This window comes from Eulemur rufifrons, chromosome 7 (genome assembly GCF_041146395.1).
Source record: "Eulemur rufifrons isolate Redbay chromosome 7, OSU_ERuf_1, whole genome shotgun sequence".
Classification (NCBI taxonomy): domain Eukaryota; kingdom Metazoa; phylum Chordata; class Mammalia; order Primates; family Lemuridae; genus Eulemur; species Eulemur rufifrons.
Window position 1 is genome coordinate 155,841,057 of NC_090989.1, and position 18,081 is coordinate 155,859,137.

General features: G+C 39.9%; 1 protein-coding gene across 1 annotated transcript in view; it reads left to right on the forward strand.

Annotated features, from left to right (window-relative positions):
* DOCK3 (dedicator of cytokinesis 3) overlaps positions 1 to 18,081 on the forward strand; it is a 599,641-nt gene that overhangs the window by 457,577 nt on the left and 123,983 nt on the right. Inside the window, exon 13 of the mRNA XM_069473668.1 lies at positions 13,283 to 13,371. Coding sequence (XP_069329769.1) covers positions 13,283 to 13,371 — 89 coding nt within the window. The remainder of the gene's footprint in view (positions 1 to 13,282; positions 13,372 to 18,081) is intronic.

Here is an 18,081-nt window from a genome sequence, read left to right on the forward strand (position 1 = left end):
TTTTTCTTTCTTTTTTACAATTCTTTGAAGTACTCTTTTACTGGGGTTTTTTGGGTGAGATTTATTATTAGTGATTCAGTCTCACTACTCATTATTAGTCTGTTCATGATTTCTATTTTTATATCTGGTGCAATCTTGGGAGGTTGTATGTTTCTAGTAATTTATCCATTTCTAGTTGGTGAGCGTGTAGTTTTTCATATAGTGTAATGATCCTTTTTTATATGTTGTAATGTCTCCTTCTTGAAGGCTTTGTTCATTATTTTTTATTCTATTTTATTTATTTTTGTCTGACTGGATTAATTCAAAAGACCTGTCTGCATGTTCTGAAATTCTCTCTTCTGCTTGATCTAGTCTACTGTTGATGCTTTCAACTACATTTTGTAATTCCTTCAATGAATTTTTTATTTCTAGATGTTCTGTTTCATTTTTCTTATGATATATTTCTCCTTGGTGAATTTCATTTTCATATCCTGAATTGATTTTCTGATTTATTTTATTGGCTTTAAGATTTCTCTTGGAATGCATTGAGCTTCTTATAATCAGTATTCTGAATTCTTTATCTGGCACGTTGAAACTTTTATTTTTGTTTGAATTCATTGGTAGAGAACTAGTGTGTTCCTTTGGGAGTGTTATAACCCCTGATTTTTCATTCTTCCAGTATTATTATGCAGATTTCTTCAAATCTGGAGAAACAGTTTTTTCTTCTTATTTTTTTAATTTACTTTCATTTAGGTTAGACCTTTTTTTTCCCTTGAGGATGTGACTATGATGTATATTGAGTAGGGCTGTTTGGCTTTGCTTCTGAGTGCATTTAGTGGCGAAGACTCTGTATGATTTTCTTCATCATAAGTAACCAAAGAAGTGTGGTGGCTTTCTCAAATTCTGGCTGTAGTAGCAGAGCACCAGGCAGGTGAGCTGGCTCAAGGCCTCCTGGGTGGCCTGGGTGGTATGGGCAATGGTGGTAGCAGAGATCCCAAGAAGTTTGTCTTCCCAAATGTTGTGTACTTGTGCCAGTAGATGTTGTAATGGGCTCTGTGGGTTGACCTCCAGGCCACCAGGTGGCACTTGTAGGTGAGAGCCAGCTGCAATGGTGGTAGTACAGTTTATGCTTTCCTATTGTTAACTAGAAGTACTCTCATGTCCCAGGGAATGGGTTGGGCCATGGAGCACTCAGTTGTCCGGGTCTCACATTTCTCCTCTGAGGTGTAGGGGGGAGAGTTGGAGCCAAGTAGGGCCAGGCCTGGCAAGCCCACCCTTGGGCCCCTCAACAACGGGCACAAGTGCCAGCCTCAACAGGAATATGGGGCAGTCTTCAGGTTCCCAGAGAAACTCCCCAGCAAGGAGCAGAGTAGCCACTGGTACACCAAAGACCCGGCATGAGGAAAGAGGAGCAACTCAGCTCCACAATCTCGCTAGTGGTAGTGGGATCCTCCTTGTTCTCATGTACCACACATGATGGAGCTCCCTTCCATGGCCTGACCTCTGCAGCAATTTGGAGCAGTCAACCAAGTCATATGCCATTTGCTCTCAGTTTGCAAAACTGTCCCAAGCTATAAAACTCACTGCCTAGGCCACAACCATGCTTCTCAGACAGATCTCCTCCTGCTCCAGCCACATGAGGGTAGGGGGTGCCCAACTCCAGTACCCATGGCTGGAGCCCACCCCACACTCATCTCTCAGTTCTGGTAGCAAGGCCCCACCCCACTCTAGACCAGATCAATAATCCCTGGCCTGAGAATCTCCAAACCAGTGACTGCCAGCCCTGCAAGCTGACAGACTCTGGCACAGCCCTCTATGAGCTAGGATCAGAAATGGACTCCTTCTATTGGCAGTCAGGTCTGGGAGCATGTGCAGGTCACTTCCCAGTGCCATTCCTTCTCACAGTCTCCTGACTTCTCCAAGTCAGATCCAGGGTTTAGTACAGTCAAGGAGCTCTCCTGTGTCCCAGATTTTCTGGCTCCCCAGTGAGGCTGTGTATCACGGAGATGCTATCTGCCCCTCTCATGTACTGGGAATTCACTCAGTTTTCCACTGGACCCCACCACACAGGCTGCTGCCCACCTTTTTCCCAATATCTGAAGGTTTCTTTCACTCTTATGTTGAACTCCTGTGTTCCTTCTTGGATAAACATTCATAGTATGAATCTTTACATGCTATTTCCAAATGAGTGAGGCACATATAGCTCCTATTCCACCATCTTGTGAGGAAAAAAACTCAACTCATCTAATCTTTACAAATGCTTTAAAAGCTCCTAGTTCGGTGTCTGGCACACAGAACATGTTCAGCCAATGTTAGTTCCTCTTTAATCTTTGTTTAATGAGAAGGATATGGTCTGATCATACTCTTTAAGCAGACTTTCCAGCTCCAACCATGCATATTTCTTGTGAAGCATGGAATTTTGATTAGATTTGTCAGAAGAGGGAGTTTCTGACATAACCAACAGGAAAAGCAGCACTATTTCTTCCTTGTGAGATTTTCAGATATATATTTTCAATGTAGATATAGAAGTAAATCTGTTCAGGTTTTACACAGCTCCCATCTGGCCAGTAGTGGACAGATGTGGCTCATGAGAGCCCATCTAGAATGAATCACATTGGTTGATTTGTGTCACCTTGGTCTTAGATAAGAATTAATCAGGCCATTTTTATAGAAATGTGTCTTTTTTTGTTTTATTTCAGCTTATTATCGGGGTACAAAAGTTCAGGTTACATACGTTGCCCATGTACCACCCATCCCCCCGAGTCAAAGCTCCAAGCGTACCCATTCCCCAGACAGTGCGCATCGCACTCATCATGTAGTTATACCCTTAATGCTTCTCTCTTCTTTTGCAGTATAGGTAAGGACAGCATGAACCAGTGGTCAGTATTGGTTATATTCCTAAATCTGTAGGTTGTTGCCTATTTTCTAGCTTATTGGGTCTATCAATCAAATAAAGGCTATTAAAATAAAGCAGGTACCACCCAAAGAGAAGGAATTTTAATATGGAGTATTAGCAGTAAATTGAGTTGCAAGCCCGGGTCAAAACTGAATAGTTACAGACAGATAAGGGCAAACAAAATGGGAATGCTGACTGATGTTAGGGAGACAAGTATCCTGAAGCCTGGTGTAAGAATAAGGTTTTAAGAGTCCCAGTACTTTGCAGCCTCTACCCCTTTACCTCTATCATGCCTTTGAGGCCAGGCAGACCTATATTTTGACTCCAACTCCACCTCAGTCTTCTCATCTATAAAATGTACATGATAATACCTATCTTATAGGATAATGAGAATTAATTAAGGTAAATTTGGGGAAATGCTCCAACACTTATCTATTTATAGTAGGCACCCTTTCACAATCATTTAGAATTTCTTGAGTGCTTTTTTGGGTTGCCCACCTTGGGGAAAGATGAGAAGAAAGTTGGATGAATGCCCTTCAGAAACACAGATATCAAGAAGAGGCAAATAATAAAATGTACTGCAGTGCACAGGAAGAATATTCTGAACTCTCTTTGTTGAGCAGAACCTGCACACCTGCTTTGGTGCTTCTGAATGCTTGGATATCCCATGTAGAAAACCAAAAGCCTCCATCCTTCTGTCTTATTCCTTGAGTAAAATCTCTGGGTGATTATAATGATGAACATGCTACTTCATTGCCTATGCGTCTATCTCCTCTAAGGGGAAAGTCAGCTGCCACAGAGGTACACAGATCACAAAATCCCTCATACATCTTAAAATTAAGGGCAAACTATCAACGTCAGTGATCATGCTCTAAATATTCATTTGATTGGATGTAACATAATTGTGTTTCATTATAATTGCAACTCATTTAATTGTTTAATAAATGCTCACATTTATAATTTTTCCTTACAAACTATCCTAGTGATTGGTTAAAATATGCTGATGACACCACATCCACCTAATTTCAAATGATTTGAGTTGCTTCCCTTTGCGCTCAGCCTGTGCTGATTGTCACTCAGATCACACCTCGTCATGTGCAAGATGAGCATATTTATTGGCATATTTATTTTCCCTACAATCCTTCTTCATCTGGTACCCCCTTGGCCCCTGAGTTATGGCAATCAAAAATGTCTCTAAACATTATCAAAAGTCTCTGGGGACAAGATCACCCCCAGTTGAGAACCAGTACTGTAAATCTACACAAATAGAAGTAAATCTTTTTAATCTAGCAATTTCTATTTCACATTCCCCTAGACCCATATCCTTGTTATATTTTTTAAATCACTTTTAAGATACAACAATATTTTAGTCCGTTCCCAAGTTCTTTAGCCTTTCTTGGGGCCACTGGATGAGTTTTTTCCCTCTCATCTTCAGTGCCTGTTCTTTCTTACTTCTATCCAATGCTTATGTCTATTCTCATGTCTCCAAGGCTTGAAATGCTCAACATATTCTTTTATGCTCCTTTTTCTCACTTTTATTTTGAACTGTTTTTTTTTTTTTTCCAGAACCCTGTAAGAGAGTTTTGAGGCAAAGGGGATTGTAGTTGTTCCACTCTTGTGATCTTCAACTGTAATCATCAGAAGATTTTTGTTGAATGTCACTTTATGAATTCATGGTTGACTGTATCTCTCCAGTATTTTAAAAATTAACACTGCATACTAACCCATTCTTTGATTTCTGTGTGTACTTAAAGCATAAAGGAATGGTGAGATACCAGTGGCATTTGAGTCACGTTGATAGTATGTATGATGTGATGAGAATGACACATTACCTCTGTGGTCTTTCTCCTGAAAACATATTACTTTAGTCTAATCATGAAAAAATATGGGAAAAATCCCAATTGAGGGCTCTACAAAATACCTAACCATTATAATTGTCAGGGTGATATAAAACATGGAAAATGTGAGAAACTGTCACAGTCAAGATGAGCCTAAGGAGACATGATGCCTCAATGTAATATGGTATCCTGGATGGGATCCTGGAACAGAAAAAAGACACTAGATAAAAACTAAGAAAATTTGAATAAGGTATGGACTTAACTAATAATGAAGTATCAGTGTTAATTCGTTGTGACAAATATACCATAATAACATAAAATGTTAATAGAGGAGGCAGAGCACAGTGACTCACACCTATAATCCCAGCACTTTGGGAGGCTTAGGCAGAAGGATCTCTTGAAGCCAGGAGTTCAAGACCAACCTGGGCAACTAGCAAGACCCTGTATATATATAAAACATTAGCTGGATGTGGTGGTGCATACCTGTAGTACCAGTTACTTGAGAGGCTGAGGCGGCAGGATCACTTGAGCCCAGAAGTTCCACCCTGAGCAAAACAGTGAGACCCCTTATCTAAAAATAATAATAATACTAGGAGAAACTGTGTGTAGAATATATGGGAACTCTCTGTAATATCTTTGTAATTTTCCTGTAATTTAGAACTGTTATGAAATAAGAGTACAAATAATTAGGAAAAGAATGTCCAGCAGAATGGTCTTTCTGTACTAAGGATCAGATATAATGGTCAGAGTAAGCATTTAATGACTGGTCTTCAAGCACCAAATAATGAACTCTATAAAGATCAAAGAGGATGTATGTTCAGAGTTTCCTTTGTATATTTTAAGGCTTTTCTCTTTCTTATTCTAAGACAGTAAAGCTTCTGATTGTCAGATAACTGTATAACTCCATAGTACAGAACAGTTTCTCAAGATCTGCCTTCATTTGAGTAACATGATTGTGGTAGAGAACATGAGCAGAGTGTGCATTAGTGACTTACAAGCTATAGGAGGGAAGAGCCAGGCTCAAGATGAACAACGAAGCCTTCCTTTCTTTATTCATCCCCTGGAGGGATGCCCTCATATTATGGAGGCACATTAGTACCAAGCAGAAAGCAAAGAATTAATGTTATTCTAAGGGTGAATGAAGTTTATTAATTATGCTAAACATTGCAAAGCTAAGACAATATTATTGAAAGAGATTACACTGAAGACCGCATAGGTTGCTAATTGTTAAGAAGAAAATGATGTAGGTTTTATTTTAATATTGAGAAGAAGTTGCAGAAGTATTGTTCTTGGTGTTCATTAATGTGAAGGAAAAAGGAAAGTTTATTTTAAATTTAATACTATTTATTCATCACTGACATAGAGGTAATTTGTAGTGCCGCAAAAAAAAAAAAAAGGAAAATGGAGGGATGGAGAGAATGAGATTTTGAACAAGCCAATATATGTGCATTTCTATGGGTTTGAAAACCCACTCACTCTTTATACTATTAATAATTTAAACTAAGGACTTGTGAGTAAGAAGAGCCATAGAAGGTACATATCTGTCACCATAGAATAGGATTTTAGAGTTAGAGAGCAATTTTACCTAAACTTGCCTTTAATAAGTACATCAGGTATAACATGGGGATGCTACTAAAAGAATGGGAAGATAAGATAAAGGGGCATGAAAGTGATGAACTCTATCATGGGGTTAGGACTGATAACTAGAATCTATTTAGAACTCAGGAAAATCAGCAAGAAAAAATCAAACAACCCCATCAAAAAGTAGGCAAAGGACATGAATAGAAATTTTTCAAGAGAAGACAGAAGAATGGCCAACAAACATATGAAAAAATGCTCAACATCTCTAATCATTAGGGAAATGCAAATCAAAACCACAATGAGATATCACTTATCTCCAGCGAGAATGGCTTTTATCAAAAAGTCCCATAACAAATGTTGGCATGGATGCGGAGAGACAGGAACACTTATACGCTGCTGGTGGGACTGCAAACTAGTGCAACCTCTGTTGAAAGCAATATGGAGATACCGTAAACAGATACAAGTAAACCTACGATTTGATCCAGCAATCCCATTATTGGGCATCTACCCAAAAGAATAAAAGACATTCTATAAAAAAGACATCTGCATCCGAACGTTTTTTTTTTTTTATTTCATCTTATTATTATGGGGGATACAGAATTACAGGTTACATACGTTGCCCATGTACCGCCTTTCCCCCCCAAGTCAAAGCTCCAGGCATGTTTGTTCCCCAGACAGTGCGCGTTGCACCCATCATGTAGGTATATATCCCTCCCTTCCCCACCCCCCTCTTCCCAAGTCAGCACCTTCAAGCGTAACCATTCCCCAAACGGTGCGCAATGCACTCATTATGTAGGCATACACCCATCCCCTCCCCCCACCCTCCACCTCAGTCTGATATCCGATTGGTGTCGTTCCCAGATGTGTATTTAGGTGATGATCAGGGAAACCAATTATCTGGTGAGTACATGTGATGCTTGTTTTTCCATTCTTGGGATACTTCACTTAATAGAATGGGCTCCAACTCTCTCCAGGAGAACCATAGAGATGTTGTATCTTCATTATTTCTTATAGCTGAGTAATATTCCATGGTACACATATACCACAGCTTACTAATCCAATCATGTATTGATGGGGATTTGGGTTGTTTCCACATCTTTGCAATTGTGAATTGTGCTGCTATAAACATTCGGGTACATGTGTCTTTGTTACGGAATGACCTTTTTTCCTTTGGGTATATGCCCAATAATGGGATTGCTGGATCAAATGGCAGGTCTACTTGAATCTGTTTAAGATACCTCCATAATGCTTTCCACAGGGGTTGCACTAGTTTGCAGTCCCACCAGCAGTGTATGAGTGTTCCTGTCTCTCCACATCCACGCCAACATGTGTTGTTTTGGGATTTTTTGATAAAGGCCATTCTCACTGGGGTTAAGTGATATCTCATTGTGGTTTTGATTTGCATTTCCCTAATGATTAGGGATGTTGAGCATTTTTTCATACGTTTGTTAGCCATTCTTATATCTTCTTTTGAGAAATTTCTATTCATGTCATTTGCCCACTTTTTGATATGGTTGTTTGATTTTTTCTTGCTGATTTTCCTGAGTTCTAAATAGACTCCTGGAATTGATTAACGAATATAGCAAAGTCTCAGGCTACAAAATTAATATACACAAATCAGAGCCATTTATATATGCCAATAACAGTCAATTGGAAGACCAAATTAAAGACTCAATACCCTTCAAAATAGCAACAAAGAAAATAAAATATCTAGGTATATACCTAACTAAAGAGGTAAAGGACCTCTATAAGGAAAACTATGAAACACTGAGAAAAGAAATAGCAGAACTTGCAAATAGATGGAAAAATATACCATGCTCGTGGATCAGAAGAATCAACATTGTTAAAATGTCTATACTACCCAAAGTGATTTACAGGTTCAATGCAATCCCTGTTAAACTACCAACATCATTCTTCACAGACGTAGAGAAAATAATTATACACTTTGTATGGAATCAGAGAAGACCCCATATAGCAAAAGCAATTTTAAGCAACAAAAACAAAATGGGAGGTATTTATTTGCCAGACCTCAAACTATACTACAAGGCCGTGGTTCTTAAAACAGCCTGGTACTGGCACAAGTACAGAGACACAGACCAGTGGAACACAACGGAAAATCCAAATATAGAACCATCCTCATATAGTCACCTAATTTTTGACAAAGCAGGAAAGAATATACTCTGGGGACAAGAATCCCTATTCAATAAATGGTGCTGGGAGAATTGGTTAGCCACTTGTAGAAGACTGAAACAGGACCCACAGCTTTCACTTCTCACAAAAATCAAATCACGGTGGATAACAGACTTAAACCTTAGGCATGATACAATCAGAATTCTAGAAGAAAATGTAGGAAAGACTCTTAAAGACATTGGCCTAGGCAAAGAATTTATGAAGAAGACCCCCAAGGCAATCACAGCAGCAACAAAAATAAATGAATGCGACATGATTAAATTAAAAAGCTTCTGCACAGCCAAAGAAACAGTCACGAGAATAAACAGACCACCTACAGAATGGGAAAAAATTTTTGCATACTACACATCAGATAAAGGACTGATAACATCCGAACGTTTATAGCAGCACAATTCACAATTGCAAAGATGTGGAAACAACCCCAAGTGCCCATCAATACATGAGTGGATTAATAAAATGTGGTATATGTATACCATGGAGTACTACTCAGCTATAAGAAATAATGTGAATATAGCATCTCTTATATTTTCCTGGATAGAGCCGGAACCCATTCTACTAAGTGAAGTATTCCAAGAATGGAAAAATAAGCACCACATGTACTCACCATCAAATTGGTTTCACTGATCATCACCTAAGAGCACATTTAGGAATAACATTAATCGTATGTGGGGCAGATGTGGGGGGGAGGGGATGGGTGTATACATACATAATGAGTATGATGCGCACCGTCTAGGGGATGGACATGCTTGAAGCTCTGACTCAGGGGGTGGGGGGTCAAGGGCAATATACATAACCTAAACTTTTGTACCCCGATAATATGCTGAAATAAAAAAATAAACAAATAAATCAAACGATTTAATGCATCATTAACATCATACAACATTTGAAAACAAGTATCATATTAAGAGGACAAAGAGAATCATTGGTAATTGAAGGTAAGTTGATGGCTTTGGAACAATAACTTGGTAATTCTGTAAAGCTAAATTTTGTTTATAACCAGTCATGAGTAGACTCAGTGTTTCCTCTGGAGCCACCATGAGCTTCTATCCAAGCTTATTTCCATTCATTGGTGCCCCATCTTCTTTTACTCAAACAAATGGGGACATATGGCCATTCCATTTTTCCCTTACTTTCTCCAGAAATGTGATGTTCCCTGAAAATGGTAATGTTCTCACTTCCCTTTTATTATTTTCCTCTTAAATCTAGATAAAACTTGTGATGGTTCCATAATATGGCCATAATGCAGAATGTTTTCCTCAAGTCTGCCTTTACTTTAATGTAATTCTGATACAGATTGATGGTAGAGTTTTAATTAGTATCATTTAAGCTATAAGAATAGCCAGTTGACTTTGGAAGTTACTCCGTTTATTCAACAAATATTAAGAACTTACCATGTGCTACAAGTTTTGCTACATGGTGGAGATCATTAGCAAGACACAGCCCTTGCCTTCTGAGCACTTGTAGTAGAGTGAAGTAGACAAATAGATGCCCTAAAATACAATAGACATTCTTCTAGAAATCAGAATTCATTGAAGACCAAAAGGTAGTGGTCAGTTTGTGGTAGGGGTGTTGAGAAATGAGAATGATAAAGAGAGAAACTAGGAAAGGATTGATTGAGGAGACAATATTAAACCAGAACCTATTTTTTAAAAAAATAAAGAAAAGGAAAGAAATAAAATTAGTAAAGTAGAGCTTTTGTAGCTATCAAGCAAGAAATACACATGCTTAAATGTATAAAGCTATTGGACTTTTCCAAAGTAAAAGAGAGAAGTAAGAGAGGACTCTGAGGTGGACTGCCTTAAAAGTTTGAACTCTGTGTACAGGAGGAACCTGTGAAGGGGTCCTAGAAGGGTTAACATATGACCAGATTGACATTGTGGAAAGGAAGATGTTTAAAAGACCAGTTAGAAGGTGATTATTCTGATCCAGAAGAGAGATGATAATGACTAAACCAAGATCCTGAAGAGGAGAGGTTGGATGTGACAGATTTTTTTTTTTAATTTTCATGTAGTTTTATTTATGCACAAATGGAAAATTATACCTGTCTTTTTTTTTATTTCAGCATATTATGGGGGTACAAGAGTTTAGGTTATGTATATTGCCCTTGATCCCCCTCCCCCCCAAGTCAGAGCTTCAAGTGTGTCCATCCCCCAGATGGTACACATCGCACTCATTATGTATGTATACACCCATCCCCTCCCCCCCCACATCTGCCCGATACCCGATTAATGTTATTCCTATATGTGCTCTTAGGTGTTGATCAGTGAAACCAATCTGATGGTGAGCAAATGTGGTGCTTATTTTTCCATTCTTGGAATACTTCACTTAGTAGAATGGGTTCTGGCTCTATCCAGGAAAATACAAGAGGTGCTATATCACCATTGTTTCTTATAGCTGAGTAGTACTCCATGGTATACATATACCACATTTTATTAATCCACTCATGTATTGATGGGCACTTGGGTTGTTTCCACATCTTTGCAATTGTGAATTGTGCTGCTATAAACATTCGAATGCAGATGTCTTTTTTATAGAATGTCTTTTGTTCTTTTGGGTAGATGCCCAATAATGGGATTGCTGGATCAAATGGTAGGTCTACTTGTATCTGTTTAAGGTATCTCCATATTGCTTTCCACAGAGGTTGCACTAGTTTGCAGTCCCACTAGCAGTGACAGATTTTAAGATAGCAAAATCTGTAGGAAATGGTGACTGCTGGGAGAGTATAGTGAACTAGTGGGTTCCACTCAGCGAGAGGGTATAAATGGGAACAGACAGGTTCAGGAGAAATGATGAACTCACATGGCTAAGCAGATCAGGAGCATAGGGATGAGTCTGAGCTGGGGACACCACTTTGGGGCTTGGCAGCCTCTGGTAGTGGTTGAAGCTATAGGGAGTGGATGAGATTTCCCATGAAGGTTTGTAGGGTAAGAAGGAAATGGGCTGAAGGCAGAGCTGTGAAGGCCACCAGTAGTTAAAGGGTGTGCAATGGGAGAGGAATGGCAGGAACAAGCCATCAGTTGTCTGGCATCAGAATTGTATGTTTTGGTTGGAAAAGTGCATGTGAGTGAAATAATACAGATTGTCACTGTTGGTGTGGCTGACAAAGCACCAGCTCCACTATTACCAAGGGACCAGTGAGTGCTTTATTGGAGAAGTACTGAAATTACCCCATGTGTTTGGGGGAGGGGGTAATTTTCAAGGCTTTTCTTTTGTAGTAAGGGAGGGAATATTTTATTTATGACAGACTATAATCAGATTTTAAAATAACTACTGATCTTGTAAACCTAGAAAGTAATAAGAAAAAACCAACAGCAAGGCAAGTCTTTTGAATCATCATCAGCTGGGCACTTCTCTGATATATTGACTGGTTGGTTGGACAGGATGAGTGAGACAGAATGCATGTCAGACAGGAAGGGCTGGGTGTGCTGCTTCTGGCACCTCCCATTTTTTATTTCCATCTGAGTTGCTATTAAAATATAATTACAAGTAATCATTTTTAAGGACACTCTTCCGCCTTCCTTTGTTTGGAAGGGATTCTATAAGCAGAAAGTTATCCTCAGAGTTCTAGACTGTTTAAGAACCTCACCTTTAACCATTCATCACAATAGCTCTGAGTAAATGAGGCTTATTTATATGGCTAAGGATTCCAAAGAGCCACTGATCAGATAACAGAATTAATTATTTAGTCCTTCATACTGTTGGATGGCACATGCCATAAATTTTATTGGGATTTCCTCCTGGAAATAGCCATGCTGGACAGGACACTTCTGAGTTACCAATGAAAGACCCTATGGGTTTTCCTTTGTACATGGTTCTTTTTTTCTGGGATCAGAGGGTCCATACCTTCCTAACTAACAAGGGAAGGGGTAGGACCAGGACTGTGGGGACTCACCTGAGTGTCAAATGGAATTTTTCAGAGATTACCTTAAATTCATTCCAACTGTTTTATCAAAGTGTCTGCATTAGGATGAGGAATACCTAGTCTCTGTTCCTAAGCTCCCTTCCAAGTTGTTGTGTGGTTGCAACTCTCTCAGAATTGCCCTTTAGACGGAAGACACTAAAACATCAGAACTTAATAGGAGTGCAGTATTGTTCCTCCATTCTCTCTTTTGTCCCTACCCTATAGTCCCTAGAAAAGAACTTTATCCTTACATATTTAGGCATCCAGACTTCTCAGCTAAGCCCTCCTTCCCCCTGACCACAGAGGAATTCACAGTGAACCAAACCCGCTGGTCTCCCAAGCTTTTCTTTTTGTCTTGGTCTGGTTGAAATACGGCTACAAGCAAATGGTATCCCAATTCCCCTGAGCTTAGCAGGACTTTCCTCTGTGGCCAGTGTACTGAGAGTTGTATGACAGTATAAGGCCAATGGCACAGCAGTTTCTAAGCAGTAGCACTTGTTGACAGGAACTGTTCTTTCTCCATCAGGAATTTTCCTCTGGGGCTTGGGGCTGGGTGGGGTGCGTGTGTGTGTGTGTGTGTGTGTGTGTGTGTGTGTGTGTTTAAGGGGGGCTAGAAAAAAATAACTTTTCATATGGGATAGTGCTACTTTATGGAGGAGGGCATTTTGTCACTTAAAAAATATTCCTAGAGATTTGTTTTAGAGTTTCTACCCTTTGCCCAAGTGTGAATCTTCTACCATTAACAGGAAACAAGCCTTGTCTAATTTAATAAAACATATGCTCATTTCTTTAGGAAAGTGAGGAATCTTTTTCCTTAAAAGTTAATGTTACATATTGGAACATCAGACCGAATGTGTAAAATACTGGAGCACCATAACACCTGTCCTTCTGTTTCAGGTGCAACAATGAGAGTGAGTGGTCCCAGATCCATGAGAACATCATCCGAAAGTCCAGCGCCAAATACTCTGCCCCCAGCGCCAGCCATGGTGATGTACTTCTCTGGCTAGAAAATTTTGTGTTGCTTTTGCAGTTGCTAATCATACAGCACCTCAGTTGGTTGGTGCTTATTGACTGCTATATGTAAAGTTCAGTTTCCTGCAGATGTTTATTCTCCTGTCTAGGCACTTTCTACTAATTCTTTTGTAATAATTTGAGGCCCTCCCTAATATCTGCTGACCAGAATACAATTTCTTTTCTTTCTATGATGGATCCCCTGTGCTTTGATAGGTAACTTGAGTTCCAGTTTAAATGCAAAGCGAGTAAAAGTGTTGGCAGGATTTGTTGCACTGTGAAGTCTGTGCTTTCCTGAACAAAGATTACACATCTAGCCAAATATATATATATTGATATCACTCACTTCTCTTTCCATTCCTGAAAGCCTGACACCCATGAGAATCAGGGATTAGTCCACCAATATCATTCTGGAACTAGAATAGAAAATCTTTACTTCAAGGCAGTTTTCATCTATGCTCAACTTCTTTTCCTTTTCCCTTCTTTTCTTTTAAAACTCTATTTAAATAATTTCTATCTAAATCTAAGTGCAATTCTACACATTAGATTGTTTTCTAAGTTGAATATTAATTGCTTGATTAAATTAGAATCAATATTTAAAATCCTATGAGCCTTTGTATACCCTTGCAGATAGCTACCTAATTTACATAGAACCATGTTTCTCCTGACTGTTCTTACCTCTAAATCATTTCATAACCTCTTTTGTATAACCTTTATTTTAACTTTCATAGGCCTTGTTGGAAATTTTAAGTTTGCCTTAAATGACAGTATAAAGTCACTGCAAGGCATGGCAGTTTCTAACAAGTGATACTTGTTAAAGAGAACTTTGTTTTTTCTCTGTTGGGGTCAGCAGATGCTTGACCAGGAGGGTTGGTCCTTAGAGGAGATCCACACCAGAGGCTGCAAAGATTGAGACCTTCAGCTGGAACTACTTGGTTTCTCTAAAACTCTATAGTAAGGGGGCCCTGAAAGCCTCTCTCACTATTTTTAAATTACAGTTTTCCCCTTATGTATATGCCTCGATGCCAAAGAGCTCCATCCAGTATGTTAAAACTAGGCTAAGGCAAGAGACGAATATGCTCCTGTTTTGAAAATATAGGAAAGTTACTAGCAATTTGAAAAACTACCATTCACATCAATATTTGTCATGTTGTTTGCTTTATTTACTTATTTGATTTATAAAGAGGTGCCCTTGGCTACAAGTTCTTGGGGGCATTATGTGATTAATATAGGGAGAACATTTACAAAGAGAGATGGTGGTCGTAATACATGAATAATAAAAAAAAAAAGACTGAAAAAGCAGTTTCCACCATCACTTCCCCAGGTTAAGGTGGTGAGTTTTCTCTCATTCTCTAGAGTGAGCAGGGCCTGTGCCATCTTCAGCGTCTGTGATTTTTACCCAGACCTCACAGACATTGACCATTGAAAAAGTGTTAGAAAGACCTCTGTGCTAGGGCACCACAGATTTCAGAGCGCCTCAGGTAGGATGGCCCTAGTGAGAAGAGATCTCTATGCAGTTGTAGAAAAGTCAGGAGGAGGAACAGGCAGCTGCTTTTTGAAGGGTGTTAGAATCTGGTTGAGACCTTGGAAATTACCTGTTTCAGCCCTTCTCATTAAATAAATGAGGAAACTGAAGCTCAGTGAAATGACTTAGTAGCTGAACCAGGGTGGAGCCCAGGTCTTCAGACTCCAGGGAACTGTCTTTTCTAGTCAATTGCCAGGCTTCTGAGCATGGGTTTTCCACTGCTGGACTCTGGGGTCTTCATATGAGAGAATTTTATAGAATCCTCAAGGAATAGTTCAGGTCTTTATTAGTCCCCTTAATTAAAAATAAATCTTTATAAAAAGTTATCTTTGCTACAAATTATTACCCATCTTTATTCAACATCATGGATATTTCATTAAGCCTTGCAATTCTGTTTCAGAAATTATTAGTGCTTTTCCTTCAAGTCAAAGCATGTCAAAGTGCAGAAGGAATTGCTACATTAGGTTTGAATGCAGAGAGTAAATGTATCCTTCAGTGGTAACTCTTTTAAATGCAACTTTAATTGATGTGGCTCTTCATTTCCGTTGATAGCCTCTTAGATGGGTAGCCAAAGACTTAACTTTTAGCAATTCCAGCAGCATGAAGGTCATTAAGGACAAGTGAAGACAAATAAAGCATTTGGCACACAAGTTTTCTACTAATTTTTGTGGGGGGGAGTATTCCTTTTCCCATTTTACAGACTAGGAAACTGAGGGTAGACAGAGGCACCACGGGTACTGAATTGTAGGGGGATCTGACTCTAATCTATAAATTCTTTTCCCTGGTACCAAAAGGGGGCCCTGACAAGCCACTGTGGACAGGACAGTAACTTGGCTGCCCTCCCACGCAAGGCTCCTGGGCTGCAAGGAGGCCAGGCATAGTGGGGCAGGGAGCAGAAGGAACGGTCTCCACTAAGGCCAAGGGCAGGGACTTCAAATGCAGAGGAGGCATCCATTTCCCTTTCTCCCTCCCCTGGGAATCCAGCACTAGGGGAAGGCACCGGGCCACAGTCCCGCATATCTACCTGGGCCACCAGGTGCCTTGAAACTGAGCCTCCCCTTCTCACCCCCATGCCTATTCCCAGGACAGCCCAAGTCCTATTAATTTTTTTTTTTTATTTCAGCATGTTATGGGGGTACAAAAGTTTAGGTTACATATACTGCCCTTGCCCCCCCACCCAAATCAGAGCTTCAAGTGTGCCTATTAATTTTTATTCTTTTTTTTTTTTTTTGAGACAGGGTCTTACTCTGTTATTCAGGCTAGAGTGCTGTGGCGTCAGCCTAGCTCACAGCAACCTCAAACTCCTGGGCTCAAGCAATCCTACTGCCTCAGCCTCCCGAGTAGCTGGGACTACAGGCATGTGCCACCATGCCTGGCTAATTTTTTCTACATATTTTTAGTTGTCCAGATCATTTCTTTCTTTTTTTTTTTAGTAGAGATGGGGTCTCACTCTTGCTCAGGCTGGTCTTGAACTCCTGAGCTCAAACGGTCCACTTGCCTCAGCCTCCCAGAGTGCTAGGATTACAGGCATGAGCCACCACGCCTGGCCTGCCTATTAATTTTTAAATGACTATTAACTACAGCTTTATTTCCATATCTTGGGCTGAGATTAATTCACATAATTAATCCTCGTCCAGCATTTCCACAAGAAGGAAATGGGACACAGGGACCAAGCCAAGTTGCCGAACCTCCATTATTCCACATAGGTGTCAATTTGTCCAGTTACTTTTTTATGAACCAGTCTTTAACCTGAGATAAGGTTTAGTAAGAAAATGGTCTTCTTGTGTCAGGTGATCAGGAGGATCAGATTAACAGAGAAATTGTATAGACTTGCTTATTTGCAAGTTTTTTGACTTGAGGGCCCCATTGAGATGATGTGTAGGTAGAATATCAAGTGTTGCCTAGGGAATGGTTGCAGACTGGGTGGGCGAGTGGGTTGCTTTCCTGAACTGTTTATAGAGGTTCTCTTCCCCTGAGGACCACGCCTTAGCATTATTTGGCATGTGCTTCAATAACCCATGTTTTCAGAACCAGAAAGGAAACCCAGAAGTTCCAGGATCCCCTACAAAAGGGGATGCAGTTTTGGTGATTTCTTTCATTCTTTTTGAGACAGAGTCTCGCTCTGTTGCCCAGGCTAGAGTGAGTGCCATGGCATCAGCCTAGCTCACAGCAACCTCAAACTCCTGGGCTTAAGCAATACTTCTGCCTCAGCCTCCCAAGTAGCTGGGACTACAGGCATGTGCCATCATGCCCGGCTAATTTTTTCTATATATATTTTTTTAGTTGGCCAGATAATTTCTTTCTATTTTTTAGTAGAGATGGGGTTCTCGCTCTTGCTCAGGCTCGTCTTGAACTCCTGACTTCGAGCGATCCACCCGCCTCTGCCTCCCAGAGTGCTAGGATTATAGGCGTGAGCCACTGCGCCCAGCCTCTTTCATTCTTTATGTGTCTTTTCACTTGATCTCTTGTGTAAACTGAAGCTTTCCTCTTATTAATTATGTTTGGAGGTGGAGAGCAGCTGCCCAGGATTCCTTTGGGTAGCTAGCTGTGACTCTCCCAGCACCTTCAGTGTCCATCTTCACAAGTTTAGATCTGCATCTCTAGGCCATTTTGGTTGCTCAGAAAATGCAGATGAAAAGCAGTCAATGGGTACTTGAGTAAATCTTTGCAAATAAGAGTGCATCCACTGATTTTTTTTTCTTTGCCTTCCAACCACCACCGCCTCAAATTCTGGAGACTATCCCATCCTCAGCTATTTGCTACATGCTGGGATGTCAGTGGATTTCTGTTTACCCAGAGGATACGATTTGCTGGCTGTGTAAAGACAATGAAGATGAATGAGCTGAGATTATAAAGGAAGGGTCAATACAGCACAAGCTGTTATCTGCAGAGATCATTGTGGTCTTGGTTCTGGCCCCCAGCCTTTCAGGTTCATAAACTAATTGTAATTTCATCTCCCCATTGATTAAGCTATAAGAAATTACTCTAGAGTGATCAAATCCCAAACACTGATTATCTAACTAGAATGTCAATTGGAATACAATATGTTTGCTTTTCAGGGCACTTTGATACTGGTGTTAATGACACTTGGGATACCACATTTGTAATCCCTAGTTTTCTTGGGATGCATGAGCTTAGCAGAAGCAATGAGATAATCTTG